Source organism: Ischnura elegans, chromosome 4 (assembly GCF_921293095.1).
Source record: "Ischnura elegans chromosome 4, ioIscEleg1.1, whole genome shotgun sequence".
Lineage (NCBI taxonomy): Eukaryota > Metazoa > Arthropoda > Insecta > Odonata > Coenagrionidae > Ischnura > Ischnura elegans.
Window position 1 is genome coordinate 1,003,884 of NC_060249.1, and position 24,279 is coordinate 1,028,162.

At 38.9% G+C, this 24,279-nt stretch overlaps 1 protein-coding gene across 4 annotated transcripts in view; it reads right to left on the bottom strand.

Annotated features, from left to right (window-relative positions):
• Window positions 1-24,279, bottom strand: part of LOC124156973 — a 158,337-nt gene that overhangs the window by 97,205 nt on the left and 36,853 nt on the right. For 2 of the 4 annotated variants that reach the window (XR_006864488.1, XR_006864489.1), the window contains exon 1: window positions 21,977-22,201. Coding sequence is in view for 2 of the 4 variants with exons in the window: in XM_046531417.1 (XP_046387373.1) it covers window positions 21,977-22,135 (159 nt within the window). In the remaining 2 variants the exon portion in view is untranslated. Of the gene's footprint in view, window positions 1-21,976; window positions 22,202-24,279 lie in introns of those variants that run through there. The other 2 variants (XM_046531417.1, XM_046531416.1) reach the window with 2 other exon arrangements.

Below are 24,279 nucleotides of genomic sequence, written 5' to 3' on the forward strand. Positions count from 1 at the left end.
CGACGAGGAGATGGGCTCTAGTGATAACGCGGCCCTCACCCCTGCAGAGGATGACGAAACGAATAGAACTGCAGCCGCAGTCGCGAAAAAACTATTTGGGAAGGACCTCACACAGAAAAAGAAGTGGAATGAGAGGCTTAGAAAACGAGGCATCAGAATCCAGGGTGGTGAGCACAAAAAGGAATAAAAAAGATCGTCCAATTTAAAAAAAATAAAAAATTATGGATAATAATTCCTCCAAAGTCTTTGTAAATCTAACGTAAATTAATTTAAGTAGCACTTGCTTTGCTTTGATTATAACTATGCATGTAAATTGTCAAATAACCCTCGCTTTGATAATCAGAGTTTTTTTTATATGAACCATGCCAAGGGCCAGACTTTACTTTCATTCCTTACTTTATAAATTTGAACATTTTTTCTCTTGAATTTTTTTCTTTAAATACCAAAGCTGTCATTCAAATGGTTTCTATTTGTTTCCCCAACATTAGAAAGAACTTTTTTCAAATACAACAATGAGTACCTCTCCAAATAAACGAGAGATAACGGTGGCGTCACTGAATGTGGCCAGTATTACGAATAACTTAAAAATCAATGTTATTAAGAACTTTATGTACAATGATCTAAAAGCAGACGTCATCTTCATCCAAGAATATAAAGAATCGACTGCTTGGCAGAGCAAACATTACTGTATATTTGGCAATACTGATGGCTCCTCTTTAGGTACAGCAATTTTACCTAAAAAGTCTTTAGAGATAACGAATGTGCGTCGTCATGCCTCCGGGAGGATAACTGCACTGCAAATCGGGGACACGCACTTTATTAACGTATATGCCCCTGCAGGAGGTGGGATGTGGAAGGACATGCGAGAGTTCCTGGCAAGCGACATTCTGCCTTACGCATGCCTTTTCAAGGACAAGGCTATAATGGGGGAGATTTCAACGCGATATATAGGAGGGAGGACAGCTCGGCAAACAATACGCAAATACGATACCCAATAAACAAGACATTTAAAATTCTAGTCAGCAATATGGATGCAATAGACACCGGTAAAAATACAGCTCAAAACAGATTACAATTTACCAGAATAGGTACACACTCGAAAACCAGAATCGACTACATATTTATATCAAAGAAACTAAAGAATGATTTAATTCAATATAGTACGACCCCTATTGCCATTTCAGATCACCACGCAATTCACATTAAAATTAAACTGGACCTTGTTACACAGAGGACATACAATAAGAAGGAACAAATTTGGTGCGTAAATACCAACTTACTAAAAGATGTAACATTCTGTAAAAAGGTTGAATATGAAATATTAAGGCTCTCAAACCACGCTCTTTGTGAAAAAGACATTTTAACCTGGTGGGAACAGATATTTAAAGCAGGTATTATAAAAAAACTTAAAAAACTAACTAGTGATTATTATAGAGAGAAAAATGAATGAATAGCATTTTATAGGGAGGTGCTTCAACAGCTGATAGATTCAAATTGTAGGACACCCAGTGTAAATTTCGAAATTAAAGAACTAAAAAAAGAAATTTACAGACGGGAGGTGGAAAAACTTGCCCCGAGGGAATGGGAGAGAGGGTACGATACGAGTGAATCAGAAGCTCTGACTTTGGAACAAATACGGATATTAATCAAAAATGCGAGTGGAGGTGAAGTGGGAGGGCTAGTTGACTCCGAAAAGCGGCTCGAGGAGGCGACGAGCTTTTACAGTCGACTTTATAATCAGTACGGGGTATGGGAAGACGGAGATGGGCCGCCTATCCCCCCCTCCCCAAGCTCAACCCCGAAAACACAAAGAGCTTCAAGGCAAGGATCACAGTGAAGGAAATAGACGATGTGAAGGTAAAGCTGAAAAAGGGAAAGGCTCCAGGGGAGGACGGTCTGCCTAATGAGTTCTATCTCACATTTTGGGAACAAATGAAACCTATTCCATGTGCAGTCTTTAACGCCATCTTAAATGATGGGGAAATGTGTGAGCGGATGAAAAATGCATTAATCACACTGGTTCCCAAAAAGAGAAACGCGAAGCACCTTACTGAATTTCGGCCAATCTCTCTGATAAATACAGACTATAAGATATTAGCCCATATTGTCGTCCAAAAAATGACCATGATAGAGAATGGCGTAGGCCTAGAGAATCAGTTTGGAGTGGGAGAAGGGAAATCCTCAATTGACGCTTGTATTTTAATCCGGGACATTATTCTAAGTAGCATGCCAGAAGAGGAACACTCGCTATATATTTTAACTATTGACCTAGAAAAGGCTTTTGTCAGCATCAGAACAGAATGGATTTTTAAGATTATGAGAGAAAAACATTTTCCAGAAGGAATTATAAGTATGATTAAAACGCTTTATCATGAGATTACATCTCAAATTAAAATAGGAAACAAATTATCCGATCATTTTATGATTAAAAACTCAGTCTGGCAGGGGTGTCCGTTGTCTAAGTTGCAATTTTCTTTGGCAACGGAGCCACTTATAATAGACTTGAAACACAGCATCGGAATCAGGAGGTGTGGAAAAAGTTACGCATCCTGTATATATGCCGATGATATCACTGTCTTTGTAAAAAATAATTTAGAACTAGACAGAATAAGTGGAATAATAAAAAAATACACCTCAATAGGCATGAGAATGAACATGTCCAAATCCACTCTCATACATGTTAAAGGGATAGAGTTTTCTGATACAAAAGGTTGGAACAAAGTCGATGGCCAAAATATATTAGGGCTATGGTGGGAGAAAGACCTTGCCGCCACCATTAAAAAAAATTGGGACATGGCAACCGCAAAAATTCGGAAAACCATATTTGGCTATGCGGAATACAACACGCAGATTACATCAAACTACTCAATGAAGTTCTATTCCCAAACCTATGGTATGTGGCTCACGTCTGGCCAATGCCTGAAAGAGTAAACGCTAGCGTTATAAAGATGACGAACAAATTTATTTGGAGCGGCTTCCTTCAAAAAGTTGCAAGGAAAAGGCTATTCGCGCCCCCAAAACTGGGTGGTCTAAACCTAATCAACACAGCAATAAAGGCACGGATAATAGCTATTAAAAATATCGCTAAGATCTTACACGCAGATGATAACGAAAGAAAGCGTTTATTGGTTAACTCCATGGAAAGAACAAGGGGGCTGAGGTACTTCAAGAAAATCGTGCACGAAGCAAATAATTTCGGGGACAAATATGCAATTAACAATACTCTGCAGTCCACTAAACAAATATACGAGCGCGTGCTAAAGGAGGAGCTGGAAGCGACTCCTTACGCAAGGTCAAGCAGAACCTGGGAAAATTACTCCAGGCTGGGAAGTGGTGCGAGGGAGGCGGGCATAATGTTCACCATATGTTCGGACTGCCTGGTGACTAATGCCATGAGAAAGAGACTAGGTCTATGTGCAGATGACGAGTGTCCGGATTGTGGGAGGCATGACGACATACCGCACACTGTTCTTGGTTGTCAAGAAAAGCACAATGTGTTTTGGCAAACGTTGAAAAACATATATAAAGAATTCGATACTTTCGGCACGGGAAGAATTAACGATGAGGATCTATTAAAATTGAATTTCCAACTCTTCCCATGCACGAAGAAAAAGATTTTAACTGAACTTGTGGCTGCTTATGTTTTTAGCAAACACTATAGAGGAGACATCAGGTATAGTTTTATTGAAAAAGTGAGATTTCTAAACAAAACTGTAAATATTACAAAGGAACAGAAGGAGTGGTTGCAAAATGTTTTTTAATAAAAAAAAGTAAGTGATCTCTGCTTTGGCTCATTTCTCTCTTTCTTTTTTTATTATGTAGTGCTGCCTATGTATAACTTCACTCTCTTTTTTATATAAATATTTATAAAAATGCATGTATAAAGGTGTGCCATATAACTATCCTAAATATTTGTATAGCTGTAGTTGATTTTAAAGGATATTGAAAAAATATGTAAATATGTAAATTTTTATATATTGTACTGTGCCAAAGTAAGCAATAAATGCTTTTTAAACGTAGCTTAACTGGCTAAAGCACTCAGCCGGAAATCGAGGGATTCGGGTTCGAATCCCGGTCAAGGCGAATGATTTTTCCTCTGTGGATTTTTTGCAGCAAAAACTAAGACAAATTCTGTTAACAACTATAAGGCCAAGCGATTTTTTTGGCAACCAAAATTCCATTTTTTCCGAGGAAACATTCTCATTGGTGCATATATATTTATCCAATAAACAAAAACTGACCTTTAATTAAGAAGAAAGCTTATGAAGGTATCTTTATAAGCTTCAACCTACGTAAAGAACTATTTAATGTCAATCAAGTGAACCCTTGAACGGCTAGCGTGCCCATATGGGCACAGCTGCAGTGGTCTAAATAATTTCGTATAAATTCCGACCCAAACATAATAGAGCATGCTGTTTTCGCCAAAAATGATTACAATGTATCACTTTATTCGGTTCGTGTGCTTACGGCCAGCATTTATACCAGCAGTTGACTGTGGCATGATGGGTATTCTTACTCACTCTGTTCGAGGTGGCAAAAGAGGAAAAATGGAGAAGTGTCTTCAGTAAATGCGATTTTTTTCCTTTTTATTTTTTATACTCGGCTAAGTATTTAATCTAATCCTCATAATGAATGTTGTAAACCTCGGTTTCTTTTGCCAGCATTGTGATATCTTTCGTATGAAACAAGGAATTTGAATTTATTTTTGGGTGATCCCATATGGGCACGCTGGCCGGTAGCCGGGGGTGTCTTTTTTGGCTGGTGTCCTTTGCTACAAACGTCATTATTGGGTCTGTTATCAAATAATTTCGATGTAAAACGCTAAGTTGCTGTCAATCTTTCATTTTTTTCTCATGTCACTCAATTTTAACGACTTCAATATTTTTTGCTGTATTTTTTTTGTAATATTTCCATTAATTTTTAGTACAAAAAATACATTTTATACTATTCAACACTTTTATTCATGGTGCTTGCGTTATACTTTGCTCAACTATCTAGTATGAAGAATGATACGGCTATTTTCTACCACTGGTATACATACCCAACAATCAAGGGCATGGTGGAAGGGTTAAGGATGAGAAAGCTAAAACATGATGAATCCATGATAAAATATTTTGGCAATCATGGCTGCAAACAGTTCATACGGGGTGAACCTATAAGTTTCGGCTTTAAAATATGGTGCTTGAATGCTCCTCAAGATTACTTGGTGGAAAAAGATAACTACTAATATAACTACTACTATAACTACTAAGGTTGAAGAAAAAAATAACTACTATAAATTCGTAGGTAAATGCTCTTCGTATTAGGTTATCATGTCGGACAATTTACTGGAGCAAGCAATACATATTACCTTTTCCAATCATTTTGACAATTGGTTTATTAGCTTTCCTCTTATAAGTCAGTTACAATCTCAAGGATATGAGGGAACTGGAACAGTTCTTAGAAAAAGGATACCCAAAGGTATCCGATTCGAAAAAACAGCTAGCTAAGCATTCCCTTTTTGCTCCCATGCTTTCGCACGGAAGAAAAAAGGGAATATTGTTGTTGTTAGGTACCTAGAATGACTATTTGGTAGTGACAGTCACGTCACCTTGCCAATGTGTACACCTGCTCACAAAGATGACGAGATTCCCAAGCGTTACCTCAAAAATGGTACAAGTTAGGCAGCCGGCAGTGATCTCTAGCTACAATATTTAGATGGGCGGAACTGATCTCACGGATCAAAATATCAACAAGTACAGGAATGTCATCAGAGGAAAAAATGGTGATGGTCCACATGAAGTTATCTCCTTGATGCTTTTCAAAGCCTGGTTGTAAATGCCTGGATCTATACGGAAAATTCTGGTTCAAATACCGCAGTAAGCCTTAAGGCGAGAGATTGCACAAATGTTTTGTAATGAAGCTGTACCTTTCCCAGACCTGTTGGTCGTATTTAACATTCCCTATCAAGTGCAACCAATCATAGAAAGTCTGATGACATAAGGTATGATGGCAGAGATAACCAATTTGCCCTTTTTTATAGACGCCGATGTTCTTATGAAGAATATTCTTCCCGCGCGCGCTCAGAATGTGGTAAGTGGGTCTTTGCCTTCAATGAAATTCTGACTATCATACTCAGCAATTGAAAACCCAATATATAGTTGTCAAAGACTGTACCAGCAATATAGGACTAATTTTGTTAATAAACGCCTTGATAACATGTTCTTTTTTCATTCAATAACTGTTTTCAAATCTGAATTTTACACTGTTAAGTTATTTGGACAGCCAAAAAAATGTTTAACGAAAAAATGGAGTAATGATTTGAAAATACTTAAAATTGCCAAATAAAAGAAGTATTATAGGTAAATGCAAAAATATATGGTGTATCACGCAATAAAAATGAGATATATGATTGTTCCAGAGATTCTTCTGCAGAATGCAGACCGGTGGCCGGAACGGCTAGCGTGCCCATATGGGCACACCCCCTCCAGCAAGAATGAATCAACAGAATTTTAAAATTAAGTATTTATCTGAATCCTTGGGCAGTAATTAAGCAGTTTTTAACTGAAAAACAAAATAAAACTCCGAGAAAAACTCCGCTGTTTAAGGGTTAAACTGATTACAGTAAACTCTAGATTATATGAAGCAGGATTTTACGAAGTTTTCGATTATATGAAGTGATATTGCGGTCCCGGCGAAAAGCCTATGGTAAATACATGGCGCTATTCGGTTATACGAAGTTTCGATTATACGAAATGTTTAGAATGAACGAACCTCAGATCGGTCTCCAGGAGCGAAAGGCATACCTTTATACGAACTGTGGCAAAATATTTGTCAACAAAACTAGTTACGCCGGCGTAAGTAGCTAAAAAATCAGCGCTTCCAACTGTGGTTCATCAAAAGTGTGAAATCGAAAAAATGACAGTGCAACTTTGGAGAGAAAGGGTTCGCCTAAAACCTCACGGAGGGAATTAAGGGGAAGTAGGAGTTCAGTAAAATATCGCGACTTACATAATGCCCCAATTTACGTGCCTATTCGTAAACATCGCATCGACAATACTTCGTAGTTTAACATGTCAGGAAGGTCGCGCGGGGTATTTCGTACACTCATAATTAACCCTTTGCACTGCTGTAAACGTACTTGGTACGTTCGCAAGGCAGGCTGCTGTGACGTACTTCGAAGACTACTTGACTAATTTTCGCCGAAGCACTTCGAAGGGTCCCTAATCCGGGACCCTTTCCTCCACAAGCTCACCCTCGCTGGCCCCTCTCTTCGACCCTCCGAGCGGTGGGCCTCCCTCCCCAAAAGTGACTGCTCTAACTGCATTTTGAAAATCTATCAATCCATGCCATCATCAAAAAATAATTGTTTGCATCACACTCCTGTCAATCAGGCATTCAAGTACGTCTCTGAGCCGTGTTTCTGCGATGAGAAATAACGATTTTGTTAACTTTGCTAAAATGGCCAAGTTAATAAAATTGTTGTTTTTCATCGCAGAAACACGGTTCAACGACGTAGATACTTTATTTTCTCCATTACAATTGCAAATTGATGGAAATCGGCCAGATTCCCTTAAATAGCGCATCACGAGGATGTTCTCGAGGTTGGTAATTGATACAACTAGCCCACTAGTAATTCTACTGCTATAATATCACGGCTATGGTTCATTCGTTACATTATACCTTCAGGAAGCTGCAGCAGATAAAATCGTGGAGGAGATTAGAGACTTAAAAGATGATTTTGAAAATTTCTTGGAAAAAGCAGGAAGAGCACAGCGTGCAACATCAAACGATTACATTGCCCTTGACGATGATCTCCGGGCTTGCGACAATGGGACGCCGGTACACACGTCGGAAGAAGCAGCGGCCGGGACTAGTCAGAATAGTAGTGACGACGAAGATGAAAGTAAGGAAGTAATTCCACCAAATTAAAAAGAAGTACATGCTGCCCTCCAAATATTAAGATATTTTGATCTGGCTCACAAGATAGGTCCCCAATTTCATTCCCATTTATGCAAGTGAGAAACCATGGTGGAAGCGGCGATGGAGAAGGGCAAAAAGAAAATAAATAACAGATTTTTTAGTAATATCTTTCTGAATCTCAATGAAAATAACTAATTGAAAAGATAGCACATTCAACTGAAAATACGGAGTTACTCGAAATATTAACGTACGAAGGTTATTTTGGAAATGGGTTAAATATTCACGGCATGAAGTAATTCAGCTGCAAAAAAATAAAGTTAACAAAAAAGTCTTGCTTGAACAGTAGAATCCTAATTTAAGGTTTTTCAGGGGGGACAAAATTTAAAACACCAAATGCGGAAAAAACTAAATGAGGACCTGCCATTTTTTTCAGGTTTTAGGGTCTGTAATGATTGGAATGGCTTTTTATGAATAAAAAATATTATTTGAAGTAACTAATAGGTGCTGAAAGCAGCAAAAAATTCTTTAATGAAATGTTCTCTTCCCTATGAAGGTTGGATAATACTTTTCAGGAATCAGCTAAAAAAATGGGTAGTAAAAATAAGTAATGAGAGGATGACAATTTTTTAATGAAATATTTTAAGAAAATTCTAATTATCATCAACTTAAAAGCATTCCAACACAGATTATTATTGTGGACATTAGTGATTCCATTTTTATGCATATTTCAGTGGTCTCGATGAAATTTAGAATTATTTCTGTAAAAGTGACGTGTAGGTGACTATAGCATTTGTAATATAATAAGAAAAGGTGTAAGTAGGAACTCGAAAAGTCATGAGGAATGAGTGAAATAAAAGGACAGCAGAAGATCGCTAATCCCGAATTCTCAACTACCGAATATCTAGTAAAAGGGAGGTTTTCTGGAATTTTGCCAACTTAACGTTTTCTGTTGCCTCAGCGAAACAAGGGATTTATGAGCCTTTAAAAAGCCTCCTATGCGCACATTTTGGATTTCGAGGTCATCCAAAAAAGTAGAATCTTATTTTAGTATGCGTGCAAGTCGATGGTGATTCAACTCGATGATAACACCAGATTTGTTGTCATATATCCGCATCCTTATGCATGTCGAATGGAGCCGGGAGAAGTTGCTTACGCGGCACGCTGATCACCTTAACTCTGACTCGCCTTGTTTCCCGGCAGCTTTTAATGAAATTTGGTTAGACCTTGAATGACGATTAGCTAAACTTTATGTTAAGTGAAAAGGTTTAATCTTCAACAGAACTGGATTTCATCAGAAAAATTGTCAGTGCCTCTGGAGTTTGGCAATTTCGTCAGGGTTATGATGTCGAAGTCAACCACCAAGGGATACCTGCCGGATTTTCATATTTTTCCGCACTCATCTATTTTACCGTGAGTATGAGGTGATTTTTTTCCAGCATGAGCGATTTATTTAGAGTCATGGACCGTGATAGTTCATCAAAACTCTGATTGTCATTCTCTTTTGACATATAATAGCACCAGATAAATATCTTTGAATCGACAGCGATATCAACCAGCCGCATGTCGGTATATGGGCTCCGGGATATCTAAATTACGATGTAAAATAATGTTGTTCCGTTAGGGAAGAATGCTCTCACTCACGATCATGACAGGGGAAACACTTCCTCGGTTCTTTCGCTGTTCCTCTGAGGAAAGTGACCTTGGAATGGATTACAGAAAGAATCTTCTAGTGAACTGTGCAAATGATATTGGGCCTCTTTTGAAAGTAGAAAGCAGCTGACTGGAAAAATATTGGGCTAACAATGGACTGCCCGTAGAGAGTAGAGTTGAAAGGGGCATAAGCAATCAATTGAAAACATTACGAGGAAACCATCATTGTAGCGGCCCTCGGAGGATAACTCGTGTCATCAGTCGTCACGTACCATTGAAGTTCACGAAGTGAAGGATAAGGTAGTTAGAGGTTATCAAGGGATGACTTAGCTCCATTAGATCGGATCTGATACAAAAAATGTCTGGCGTTTGGATCAGAAGGGAAGCGAAACATTACGAGAAGACAAATCACCCAACTTGCGAGTTGAAGGTCGCAAAGCTGCGCTCGCGGAAGAAAGCAGTTGAAGAAGCGTTCCCCCGTAGATTCTATTGACGCTTGGTAAACTTTCATGAGACTCTTCTTGTTGATGAGCAGAAATTCGAAGATTTGGATAATCATTTGCATGAGCCGTCATGAAAAAACGTTAAATCGGGCAAAAAAAATCTTGTGCGGAAAAAGTTTTACGAACATAAATCCAGAAAATGCAAAATGTGGAAACACTAAATACGGATAATTTTTACATTACCGTAAAACGGCCTGACTTTGCCCCAAATATTTTGACTCCTCACTTTATTTTTTGTTTAAATCGCTTGAAATATTTTTTTAAACTTTTTATTTCTTTCAGGTTAGATTGTTGATATTTTGCAGTTACTGAAAATCACCTTTTTAGATCAGTAAAGTATTCAAAATATTTTTTTTTTGTTTTTAAATGTCGTTGGAGCCAAGCCAGGCGGGAATCGGGTGACTTTTCCCCAACATTTTATGCCTATTGTAACACACACAAGAAAATATTTTTGGAGAAATGAAACATCATAGGAGTATTTTAAAGAGTTTTTATGTTAGAAAGTATCAATTTTAAGACTAGGCTCCTGGCTTTCTTTTATATTTAGAGGGCATTTTACTACCTACACCAAAAATGAACGAAAAGAAAGTGTAAGGACATGGGAGGGGAAAGAAAAAAAGAAAACTCAAATTCAACTGTAATTTTATGATAAAACATTGAACATTCCTATGTAATGAGAAACTGTGTGACTTTTCCCCAAGAAAATGTCTATGGTAAAGTCATTCCGGATTTCTCTGAAAAGGTACGTTGTCCGAGAAACTTGCTAATATAATTCTTCGCGATTGATGTGAACAAAAATATGACTTATGCAGCTGATCTATGGTGAATTTTGAGTAAAAAAAATACATAACTCACCTTCTGGAAGCGTCTAGGAGGTCGAAAATAAGAATCTTTTTACATATAAACTTTAGTACCACAAAAACACCCTCCTCACAAAATCAACAGCACCCTTTACTAGAGCATGCAAGACTACTGGAAAAACCTTTTAATGTCTTAGTGTGTTGCCAAAGAATCCAAGAAAAATAAAAAACCCCTTCCAAACGACAACATTGTATCGATTTCTATGAAATGAAACATTGTTGACGGGGTGGGGAAAAGTCAGGCCGCTTGGGGTAAAGTCAGGCCGTTTTACGGTATCCTAATAGGGAATGAATCGGGACCCCAAAAAATAAAACGTTAAATGAGAAGACGTTAAATCCGGATCCGACTGTATTTGTTCATTTACGCTAAAAAATATGTTTTGATTTACAGATAACAGCTAATTTATTCATTTCATTGCTTTTCCCTAGCACACATCCTTCAAAAATCCTAGATAAATCTCTTTTTTGCCATGTAAAAATGGAGCTAATATATTTAAAGACATTATGTGCATGAGGAAATTTTGTTTTTTTTTTCACAGTAAACTAAAATTTACAATTTATTTGACGACACTCCAAGAATTTATTCACCGCAAAACATTGCCTTTGATAACTAACCAGATTTTAAAGCCCTAAATTTTAAGTTTGGAAAAACAAATACTTTTGAAGATTCGGGTGCTAAAATAACAAATGAAAATAAACAAAATGATGAAATTCTATAAAGATCTGCATCAGCTCAACGATGCTTATGGAGTCTATCGAAATTCCTAGGAAGTAAGACCATTGATCACCAGAATGAGGTACCGGATGTAATAATAATAAAAATAATACTTCATTATATGTGTGTATCTTGACAAAACTCATGGATAAAACATTCATGAGTTCCGTCAAGATAGAAATAGAATATAGATGGGTCAGTTCCCATACCCGGTTCTCGGCTCTGCCGGTTCTTGGCCTTTGGAACCAGTATCGAGAACCGATCGCGTACATTCGGTTATTTGGAATCGGCTCGGAACAGTGGCAAGGATTTGAATTTTGCACTCAATGGTCTGCAGTGTATTCAAGGCCAAAAAGAGAAAACAAAAAAAGATTTAAAAAACGTTTGGATCGCATGTCGCCTACAATTGTTTCTTTTGAGAGTTGCTTGCTAGCACGTGCATTTAAGGGATCGTCAGTTTGTCACTCTCGCCGACATTGTAACATTTCTGAAGCTGCCGCTTTCAAACGAGCTGACTTTTCGTGTGCCGCCGTTCAATCCAGCCCGGCAATGCGTCGTCAATGGCGTGAAATACAGACAATGCTACATCAATGCTGTTTTCAGATGAAACGAGTTTTTGCTGGCTGCCGTACACGAGAAATTCAGATGGCTTCCAGACGAGACGCCGTGAGCAGTGCATATTCTCTACCTAATGGCAGCCAGCAGAAAATCATTTCGTCTGAAAGCGGTCTTACGATTATATTATGTACATATACAGTAGTTCTTCGATATACGATCAAGATGCGTTCTGAATGCTCGTTCGTAAGTTGATAAACCTTTACAAGGAATCGAAGTGTGTTTAGCCTGTAGAATGCAACACTGCATTGCAATTTTACGATAACTCAAGACCGCACAGTTTATCCATGGTGTCACTGTACCGGTTGAGTCGAGTACCAACTACTCGAGTCGAGTACTAACTACTCGAGTCGAGTACCAACTACTCGAGTCGAGTACCAACTACTCGAGTCGAGTAGTTGGTACTCGACTCGAACGTTTCGAGTAGCATTACAAATGTCGAGTCGAGTAGTTAAGGTTACAGAGCTTTCGAGGCTAGTAGGACCAGCAATCTGCCGACAGGAAGTGCTATCATGAAACTCATGTAGTAATACAGTTTTTAAAGCCGATAAGTCATTCTAATGCCTTGGCCTGGTAGATTCAGCTTGCTGTATACTCTATAGTTGTCGAAGTGGGCGCCGAATACCTTTACGCCAGCCGCTGCGGCCGATCGTCTTCTGACCCGGCGCACACCGGTCCAAAATTGGAAAAAGCTGGTATAAAGTTCAAAATGACCTTTTTGGGAGTAGAGACTTGAAACTTAGCGTAAATACTCAAATATCATTACCAGATATAGATTTATATGCCACTTTACAAAAATACGACCCTTTAGTGATGATACAGTGGCCCAAACACAACCAACTTTTCAAAACCATGTGCGATCTCGTTAATCCTTTGAGTTTCGAGTTTTATGGAATAAAAACACAATATTCCTTCGATCTGGTGCTTTGCCTATACTTCCAATGACTTTAGAAGATTTTGGCTCTCATCTGTCTGGTTTTACAACGCAAAATGGCCAACCCGTTTTTCACGTGAAATTTGACATAAAGTAGACATTATCTTTCGTTTACGTAAAATATAAAATTCTCGTCTGAATGGCTTCAATCCATATTGCCAATGCGTCTCAACATTCAGTTCTTCAAGGATAATCGAGCATAGGAATCTTACTTCCGGGGCATGGGAGACATTTTTGGTCTGATATACCAAATGTATTATTGTGTGAAGTATTGTAAGATGGCCATCCATTCCAGATTATTGAAAAAGGTAGGAAAATATCTTCGATTTTTCCCTCCTTCACAGCACTTTTTCCCGAGACCGATTTCAACTAATTTTCCGTTGCATGCATTTTGGCAGGAACCCTGGAATAGATGATCGGATACAAAGAGACCTCTTTCATAAAATTCGACCCCTTTTGAATTCATTCACTCACAGAATCAAAGATATTTACTATCCGGGTAAAGAATTCTGCTTCACGAGTCCATGTTGCTTTGGCGTCACAAACACGGCATAACATTACATATGCTTTCTGAGCCTAATGGCCTCGTGCAAGATGCTATAATTTACACTGGGGCGAAGGATCCTGATGTTGGAGGCAGGGGACATGCAAACAAAGTCGTGCGAAAATTAATCTATAGATTTATAGATTTCTCCTCCGTGGGCACAGTTTATACAGTCGTGTAGCTACGATTTTGAAATGGGGGGTTTTTGCCGGAGATTTTGGGGCCCTTTTGGATGGTGCGGGGGCCATTTTACCCGTTTTTGGCGCCTCACCGGGGTTTGTAACCCATAACCCCCCTCCCGTGGCTACCCTACTGAGTTTATACATGGAAAATTATAATTATCTTTTCAAATATCTATTGAGTTACTCAACAAAGATACACCACTGAAAATCTAAGGGCAAACAGAAGAAATAATCCTCCTCACGTTCCAAGAAAGACTAAAAAGTGGCGAATCAGTACCTCTGATGGTGTATGATGTGCAGAAGTTCCACGGCTGTGTTTGAACCCTTTTTTCAAAGAATTTCACAATTATTAGTTAATTTTTGCAGCATTAACGCAAAAGAAAATGTCAAAAAAATAAAATAACTTTCATATGTTTGCATGCAAATCTAAGTTACTAGTAAATTTAAAAATTTAGAAATGTAAAAATTAAAATTCGAAAACTTTTATTTACCCAAAATTTGATGCATGGATAGTGGATGACATCTGAAAAAATATGTATCTTCTTTATAATTCAATTCCGCCATCATTTCAGAAATTGTTTAAAACTTCTTAGTTTCTACGTAAAAATATGTTGTCTGTCGTTCCTAATGTTTGTGTAACGGGTTGCATAAATGTCCGGAGCATTTATCATATGGGTGCGGATGGCATCACTGTGATGCCATAAACAAATTGTTTAATAAATAGTCAAATGAATATAAAAATCCTTTTATTATTGAAAATGTTTTCATATTTTCGAAAAACAAAGTGAATGCAGTGAAAAAAAATTCTCCGCCAACGTGAAACAACTCTGAGAAAATGTTACGCAATGAAAGGGTTAAGAGAGAGAAAAATGAACTGTTTCCGTGAAAGGCAACAACCGATACCCTTTTTCCCTTTCCACATTCGCCGAGGCGAGTCGCGCGGAAGGGGGAGTTTTCACACCACAAGGCTCTTTTAACCTTTTTTATTACTGTGTCCGACCGATGTGATATTCATTTGTAGCGTTTAGTTTCTTTCTTGAAGGGAAAAAAGGAAGAGATTTTAAGGTTGATTAAATGACGTGAGAAGTATAGAATTTTTTTGGCTCTACAAAATAAAGTTTAGTTCTTTAGTTCGTTCGCTTCGTCCACTTGAATTCCATGAAGATTCAAGATCCTAAAAAATCGTTTATATAATTTTTAATAAAAATTCCAAAGTCTCCGAAATCTTGCAATTTTGGTAGGAAAGTACTTGCCCAGTCACACAAGTGTGTAGCAAAAGACAATTTTATGCAGCAGCAATACTGTAACATGGAGACGTCAAAACCTGCTGGGTGAGCATGTAGAATAATTGGTTTTTCTGCTTGAGAATTTGAAAGGGCCAAATATTACATGATTTATATACGTAGTATACAATCTTTATTACAGCTATGAGAATTTCTGTACTCATGGCTCTCCCTTGTAGTTTGGATACATATATATGGTCGACATATTATGAGTGCCAATATTCTAAAGTAATACCTATCATGCAACACCACTTTTCAGGTATGTTCTGTTTTGAAATATAGCTATTATATTTTAATTACATAGTGATGATATGAAAGATGCTTTTGTCAACTGATTCTTTCACAGAGTAACATTTTTTTAAGTGGTTGTCTAGTTGACTATTTTTCTTGGAGCCTATGGCATCAGAATCGATGGAATCGGTATCGGTAGAACCGGAATCGAAATGTCAGAATCGGAATCGGGATCGGAATCGATAAAATTTTGGAATCGACCCATCACTAGTTATTTCCTTCATCAAAGAAAACGAAAGGCATTCATATTACAGGGTTCCCACTCTGACTAAATTATAAATTTCACGTTTTTTTCCAGGTTTTCACGGTCCAAATTCCGTGAAATTCACGGCCTGTTTGATAAGCCATTTCAGGCAGAAATATTGATCTCATATAAATCACTGGCCGCACGTTAACTTAAAATATAGCAAAAGCGATAAATGCCGGGAATGCAAAACGCAGCAATGAAAGTGCACTTATGACGTCGCCTATCGTTAGCAAAATTTAGGGCCGGCTAAAGGTTGTGGGTGAGAAAATGGAGGGTGATAGAGAAGTGAAGAGGTGTCTGATTTCTCGCCAGGGTTAATGATCACTTTGGTTAACGGTCGTCCAATCACAGCCTTAAGGTCTGTGTATCATCATGACATACAGACCATTATCATTGTGTCAATGTATCAATGTGATCATTAAACATGGAGAATGAATCAATGATTGATTGCCCTATATTCTGATTATTGGCATAGTGCGACAAATGGCGAGGAGGACTTCATTGCGCTAGTAGATTTACTGATAAAATTTGTGTGCTTAGAAAATGAATACGGAAGCAACTCGGAAGTTGCATGCCTGTTCATATGATATACGAGGGTTGTACCAAAAGTAAGGATCCCAATGAGCTACAATGTTGAGCGAAGGTGCTAGATAAATCCCACAACATTGCCGTGCGCAGTGGTTCCCCTACTCCCGGAGTCCGCCAGTCCGGGATTCACTTTGTCGCTTATTATTGGCTTAGCAACCGTCAACGATGAAAGTGATGATCCCCGTTCCCGCCAAGTGTGAGGATCGAGCAGTAATCCGATTTCTCCTAACAAGGAAGTTACCGCCACTGGAGATTCATCAGCAACTGACTGACGTTTATGGTGAAGAGTCCATGTCCATTGAGCACGTCAGAAAATATTGCAGGGCTTTTGCTGAGGGCCACACGGAAGTGAAGCCACGATGAAGAACAGAGTGGAGGACCGACAGTTTTGGATTGTCCAGAAGATCAACAGTGAGCTGCTCATAGATCGGAGGGTCACTGTCCGTGAATTTGTTGAACGCATTTCGGAAGCTTCTCACGGCACAATTGAAAGAACTTTTACACAAACATTGGGATTTCGCAAGATGTGTGCTTGCTGGGTCTCCCGCATGCTGACTGACGGACTCATGGAGCAACACCTTGACACTGCTCGCAAAGGGCATAGCCGAGTAAGAGATTGAAAAGACCCCCTCACGGATTTTTCCCAGACTTGGGGCATAGGATTTGGGATCAAATAGGACTAACCTCCCAACACTTCCAGCCCGCTAGAGGCCCACCAGGTTTATTTTTCATAAGTTTTTTTTGTTATTTGTATGCCTAACAGTAAATAAGTTGCAAAATTGAACAAGATGGTATGAAACGGGTGTTATGGGGACAAAGGTCGCAGGAAAAACGGCAAAAAATGGCCAAAATGGCATATTTTATTTTTTTCCGGGGTGTTCCACCACCTAAATGTTCTTTTTTCATTGCATTAGCCGATAGGTATTTAAATACTCCTTCAAAACACATTTTTTAATTGTGGCCCTCTCAAAAATATTTTATTAAAACTAACGTTTGAAATTTTCAAATCGACGCCATTTCTCATTATGCGCCTGAAAAGTTGTAGGAAAGGTGCGCTCCATTAAGAAAGCCATCAAACGGTGCAAACTGCATTGAAAAATACGCTTTCTATCTCGAGATATTTAAAAAAGAGTGGAAATTGAAATTTCGAGCTAGCCGGCCCTGGTGGGCCTCTAGCGGGCTGGAAGTGCTGGGAGGTTAGTCCTATTTGATCCCAAATCCTATGCCCCAAGTCTGGGAAAAATCCGTGAGGGGGTCTTTTCAATCTCTTACTCGGCTATGCCCTTTCTTCAACAATTTTATGGTGGGGGACAACAAGGGGAAGTTGTTGGTCTCTACCGTCACTGGTAAGGCCGTAGCAAGGGGGGGGAGATCAAGGGGGATTCATCCCCCCACCCCGAAATGAAAAAAAAAATAGATACTTTATGCTCGCTTGGTGCTCATACGACGATATTCTATGCGGTGCAGGGACACTAGTAGTCCAATGCGAATCAAGTCAGTAATTATCTAAGCGAATTTGTATGTGCAGTGTGTGTAGTTGTAGTGCAGTGTGTGAAATAATAGTGCTGTGAATTAGTAGAGAGGTGAGTGACTTATGAGCCTCCTGGAGGGACTGCAGAATTGACATCGACACCGAGAAGTTAATTCATTTGTTCGCTCTAAAGAAAGCTAGAAGGCTAAATTCAATTTTATAATAATATTTTTATATTTTCCTTGAAGGTTTATAATAACTATGTATATTTAACCGTATTCGCTATTTTATTTATCTTATAAAAATAATGTCATTTTTGTCTACTATTCCATAAACACCCCCCGAAAATATTTTCTGGCTAAGGCCTTGGTCACTGGAGATGAAGCGTGGGTATTGCATTATATCCCCGAAACAAAACCCTTAGATGGCAAATGCTTCAAGAGCGACGATGAAGTCCGAGCAGAGGTCACACACTTCCTCAACGGGTTGGCGGGAGACTTCTTCAACTTAGGGATAAAAAAGCTGGAGTACTAACTTTAAAAGTGTGTCGAAAAAAATGGAGACTACGTTGAAAAATAGGCAAGAGTGTAAACTTTTCAACGATGTGAAAACTGATATCAATAAAAAAGTTTATTTGTAAAAAATATGAGAACCTTACTTTTGGTACAACCCTCGTACTTTTATTCGTCATGCTCTTTGTCTTCATCTGATGTTGCATCTTATTTGCTTTTGAAATACCGTGAAATAAAATGTGATTACTATTAAACATGGAGAACACAGCTATTGCTGCTCGAATAAAATCATTTTAATCCTTCCAATGCATCATGTTTCACAAATATGAATTATTTATATATGCTATGTATGCATGTTATATTTTACATCTTAATTGCATGTGTAATATTTGTGTATACCTTGCACCTCATTAACTATGTTGTATTTTACAAATAACATGACTTTAGCTTTCACTCAATAGGTTTTCACAGATTTTTCACGCCCCCCTCCTTGTGTGGGCATTTTCCTGCACTGGCTTTTCTCGCTGAAGGATACTACACCCTTACCCTCATGTTTTTTCCCACAAACATATATCATTTTTACATAAAATTTTCACATATAGTCATTTATATTTTTGACAACTCACAAATAGTGTATATTGTATATTCTTTGCATTGTAAACGTTTGTCTACCATTTTTCAATATGTTAGCATTGACGCTATCGAGGGGCTAGGTGGAAGAGGGGACTTCTTAGTCTCAACCTCGACCGAATAAAGGCATTTTATTATTATTATGTTTTAACATTTTTAAGCTTTCAAAATAATTATTTTGCTCCTCTAAATACAGTAGATTCCGTTTAATGGGTCCACCAGTTACTTGCCGCTTAATTAGGGCAGATCTTGAAGAACAGAACCCGATAGAGGAATATCCCAGAGTATTCTCTGCTTAATTGGGACAGCATGTCGCTTTATTATTGGGCCATGAGCCGGCGACATAGACTCCATAATCGCGACGAAATTAAAATTTTTTGTTTTCAGAATACTACCGTATAAGCGTGTGTAAGAGGCGCACCCCTATTTTGAGCATCGGAGCTACGAAGAAAAAAAGTTTGGGGCATTTTTTTTTATACTATCACGCGGTGTTGCAGACGTACGCCTGGAATTTCGACAGTTATTGAACTTTCCTCTTTCAATATTTATTGAGAGAAATTTTCATAATTGCGGCGGTAATAGCGGCATAAGAGGGAGTAGAAAGAGTTCCGATCCTCTCTTCGCATACGCCGTTGCTCTACGACGCTTGTCCTATTCTCGAACAATTTTGTTTAAATGCTCTCGCAGGAGTATTGCAATAGAATTGCAGCCGTGGAAAATTTTAAGGCAAAACACGACAGGCACATAGCGTGATCCTTCCCAAGAGCTGGGAGAACAATCAGGGCAATCTCAGCGCCGTAGGATAATAACCACGTCGTAGATTTAACGGAGCCACACTCGGCCCTCCATCAGCCAATGCCTCTGCCGTTTTTTTTCCTTTCGGAGACCCCACAGGAAAATAGGAAAACATCAAGTTACAGGGGAACAATGGAAACGTGTTTCATCCCTACCCCGCCTCACCAACTGACCTTGATCGATCTCCCAGTTTATGGAGGACAAATGCTAGGTGAGTCATCTACTGATGTGAGCCCGAAGATATCTCGATAGCTTTCAATAATTGTATGACACGCACGAGGTTCAAAAAAAGGAAAGAGATCTAACGCGACGCATATCTGACAGAATTTAAGTATTTAAGCTCTAACTGTTAGACACAAAGATTTATAGTTACAAAAAGGCTACTAATATTCAAAATAGTCCTAACAGCACAATTTCGGAAGAAACAAGCGTAGCATAAGTGCATTCAAACAAGACGAGACAGACTGGAAACTTCAGGCAACGCAAACTGCGTATATCAAATTGCTGCGCCTTCGCCCCATCGCTTTGAAGGCAACGACGTCACATGCAAGATCGGACGTGTTCTTCCCGTGCTCCATTCGCTCATAGACTAGTAGCTTGAAATACGGAGGGGAGGGAGCGCGCTCCTTCCCCTCCGTATTTCATTGCTTGCTTCGAAGACGGAGGGATCGCGCTCCTTACCCTTGAACTCTCCTTCCACGCTCTTCACTTATAAGCATTTCTGATTTCCTCCATCCACAATTTAGTCCAACAATGAACACACTCGTTGGAATTTTTTAAAGCGCAAGTTTTGACACCAATATAATTTTCCGTTACATTCATCCTCATATTAGCGTCTGAAGATGATTTTTGGAAAATCAGGTCCTCAGCATAATGGAATTTACTCGGCAAGACAGATATTGACTATTAACCAGGTATGTCCTTCAAAAATATGCGTTTATCTACGTTTGATAACCGATTACTATATGTAGTATAAATGCCGCGGATGCCCACTCGTGGCAGTAAATTTAGCACGCCCTCCGGAGCGAAAAACCCCGTGCAATCTTTTCCATGTTCACCTCTGGGGTACCGTCGTGACAGCGCGATGCTTACAAGAAAAGCAAACAGGAGCATTTTAAAAATACGTCACTTAGGGAGAAACTCCCCTGCCTGCCGCTTGTTTTTGACTTAGGATTACAGATGACTCACACTGAAAAACAAAGGCTACTCAGTTCCCCTTAGACTTGCGACCAGTGAAGAGGAGGGGGGAAGATAAGAAGTTTGCGTAAAAGGCGCACCCTCATTTTCGGCTGCAATTTCTGGGAAAAAAGGTGCGCCTCTTACACGTGCTTATACGGTATTCTTTTATATTTTTCCCCTAGGTTTGATTTGCTCTTATTTTCACAAATGTTCCTATTCTTTCCCTATTTTAAAAGCTCTTGTTGTTATACTATCCGCAAGAGGATAGGACTTTTCTTTAATAGGACACAATAAAAGACATTCATATGAGAAAAATATTTTTAACTAAATTGTGATAATTCTTAAAAATGATACTAAATTAACTAAACTCGCTGATTTATTAATCAAATTGATGGATTAATAAACTTATATTGCATTATAAACATTCTTTAGTATTCTTTCCATCATTTCAACGTTTGTTTACGCCCATATACAGGATAGTTCGCCTAATTGGGGCAAAGTGCACAAGTCCAGGTACGTCCCAATTAACCGGAATCTACTGTAGTGCTATAATTATGAAAATCTAAGGACGAGGTACACTCGTCATTGCGCAGTTTGGCATCGAAATTTTGTGAAGAGCTAGACTCATCATTACAGTCCAAGGGGTTAAAGATATCATTGCTTAAATTTTTAAAGATTGTTTTCTTATCTTTATTGCCACAGTGGGTTCGGGGGTCCCAGGGCGGGCCCCGCTAAGGATACGCTCTTGAGGACCGGGAACCAAGACTCTTAATAGTCTCAGAGACTTATACACCCGTGCCTCTCAAGAGGGGGAGGACAGAGGAAGGAAAAAGGAAGGGAGGCATCGCCGCAATGAGAGACCGACGACACCTCCAGGGAAAGGATGGGGGAGGAAGGGAGGGGACGAGCAGTCCCGCACCGTCACAAAGGCGGGCGGGCCCTACTAACAGCGAAACCAAGCTTACGCAATTAATATTCTAACGACCTTGGAGGATCATTCTATGAGGAAGAATGACCCAACGATCAAATCGTTAGATCTTTATTGCCACAGTGAAAAATATCTTTAGTGACTCACCGTTTCAGGTCCATCCACAAAGTTGAACTTGTCTGGGTCAAAACCATTTTCGAACGCGGCCATCGAACCTTTGCATTGCTCCTTGAACATTTTGAAATCAGTCAGTTTGTCCAGGCAAGATGAGCACACAGTCTGGGGATAGCCATCCGAGCGCATCACCTGTAAGAGGCACAAGACGGGACTTAATAAAAACAATACCATCGTCCGTAGGCAAACGTACTTGCATAGGGTAACCAAAAAACAAAAAAGGGTAGTTTCCTTCATGGAAGAAAACTAAATACATTGATTGAGATTCCTTACACACCATTACTGTATTCATAATACATATACAAATTATTTGGTTTTAGAAAACCCAGTTTAGACAATTGGCAATGGCCAATTTTATCCTCATTTGAAAAAGGCCAGATCGGCACCCATGCGATGCCACTCCACGTGACATCACAGGGACCTAGTTTCTGTACGAGTAGATAGGAGTTTTACATCGTCTGAGATTATCAATGCATGCATGAGGCATAGAGCTCAGAGAAACATCTCTTAATCATCACACGTTAAAAATACCTAATTTCGAAAATTTTCCTTCGTTTGATAGGGGAATAATAATCCTTATTTAAGACAAGCGCTACCAGCTAGCAGGGTACTCAACTACCTGCTAGCAGCCCGCGTCGTATCAGTGCTCAAGCCTCGCCCCAAGGTCACCTCACGTGCCGACAGCTGGAACCAGAAATATGTCTCACAGACTTTTCCCATCATTCCTACCTAGCCGTCGCGTTTTCACACATTTGAAATTTTTCACTTTTCGTTTAGTCGTGAAAAATTGATATTGTCATTTAAAAATCTAAAAGCATGAAATGCATACTCCGGGAGCAATAATCTTTCGATTTAGGCAATAAAAAAATAATAGGAAATAACCCTATTAACCCTTTCGAGACGGCGGAGTTTTCGTCTTAGCTTGACTGCTGTACCGAGCCCCAAGAGACTCTTCTTTCTCGTGGTACGGAGCATTTTTGGAGGGCATTCGTTAAGAAGGGTCTCGCTGAACCTTTTTCGACCCCTCCACGGTGGGACTCCGCATTATCTCGGACTCCAAGAGTAGTTGTGCTCCCTCCTTTCCGGGTTTACGACAATACCTGCGGCATTGGTTCGCGGTCAACTTATGTATTGCTTATATGTATTTAGCAAATGGATAATTGTTGCTTGCACGTAAATTACAGACATTGAATATAATTCCTCATTTTTATCTGAGCATTGTCAAATTTTAAACGAAGTTCTAAGGCCATCATCAAAGCATTTAACGCAGCAACAATTTCCATGTTGATGTTTATACATAACTCGAGATATAAGTTAATATTTGTCGTAGAATTTCGTTTAAAAATTGTAAACGCTGCTCAAAAGACAAACAATTCAATTCTTAGTTTATATTTCTTGAGAAATTAACTAATATTTATTTCGAAAATTGACTCTATAAACAATTGTATGACCGCTGTCCCATACCGCTGAGAGGGATTATAAAAGACGAAGGGTCCGGGTACCTGCTCCCGGATTCGGAGGGTTAATCCTGAACCCCGAAGCGTTGGGTCCCGAGACAAAGGCGACCTAAACCCACGACCATCCTGAAAGGGGGAGAGCTTGAAAACGTATATATACGGGTTTCGTTTTCTTGACCGGGAAAATCTCACACGTACATATACGCCCGTGGTCTCCCGGGTCAGGAAACGTCCACACGTATATATACGTGTACGGTAGGGAAAAGGAAACTTGGTCAAGTTCAGCACATACACAAAAACAAATATGGGTCAATCCATTTCAAATCACCCAGGCAAGGTTGCTCGACATTTTTAAATTTCCTGATTTTTTTCCATGTTCTTATAAGTGTGTTATGTAGCACATAATTTTTTTCTTAGTCGCTAGTGTTAAAGCGTCATCTTCATTGTAATATTTATTTTCAGTTCCTTTATATTTTAACAAAAATAATGTTTTTTAAGATATTTCCACTGAATTAAAAAATATATTATGCAAAAAATTCTGTTCTCTTGGACTGCGGCATCTTTTTTTTGCATCTGGTTTGTCTTCAAACATGGAAATTTGATTTTAAAGATGAGAATTTGAAAACAATTAAATCAATCACGACTGTTTAACTACAAAATTGTATACAAGAAAACACAAACACTTTGTAAAAAAAAACAAAAAAATCGAATACTTTTTTGTACAGACTTCTAAAAGGCTTTATCTACATTGCAGATTCTTTAAATTTCCCTTTGCACTTTGGCACTCTTTTGGCCACACATACTGACTTTTTACACAGC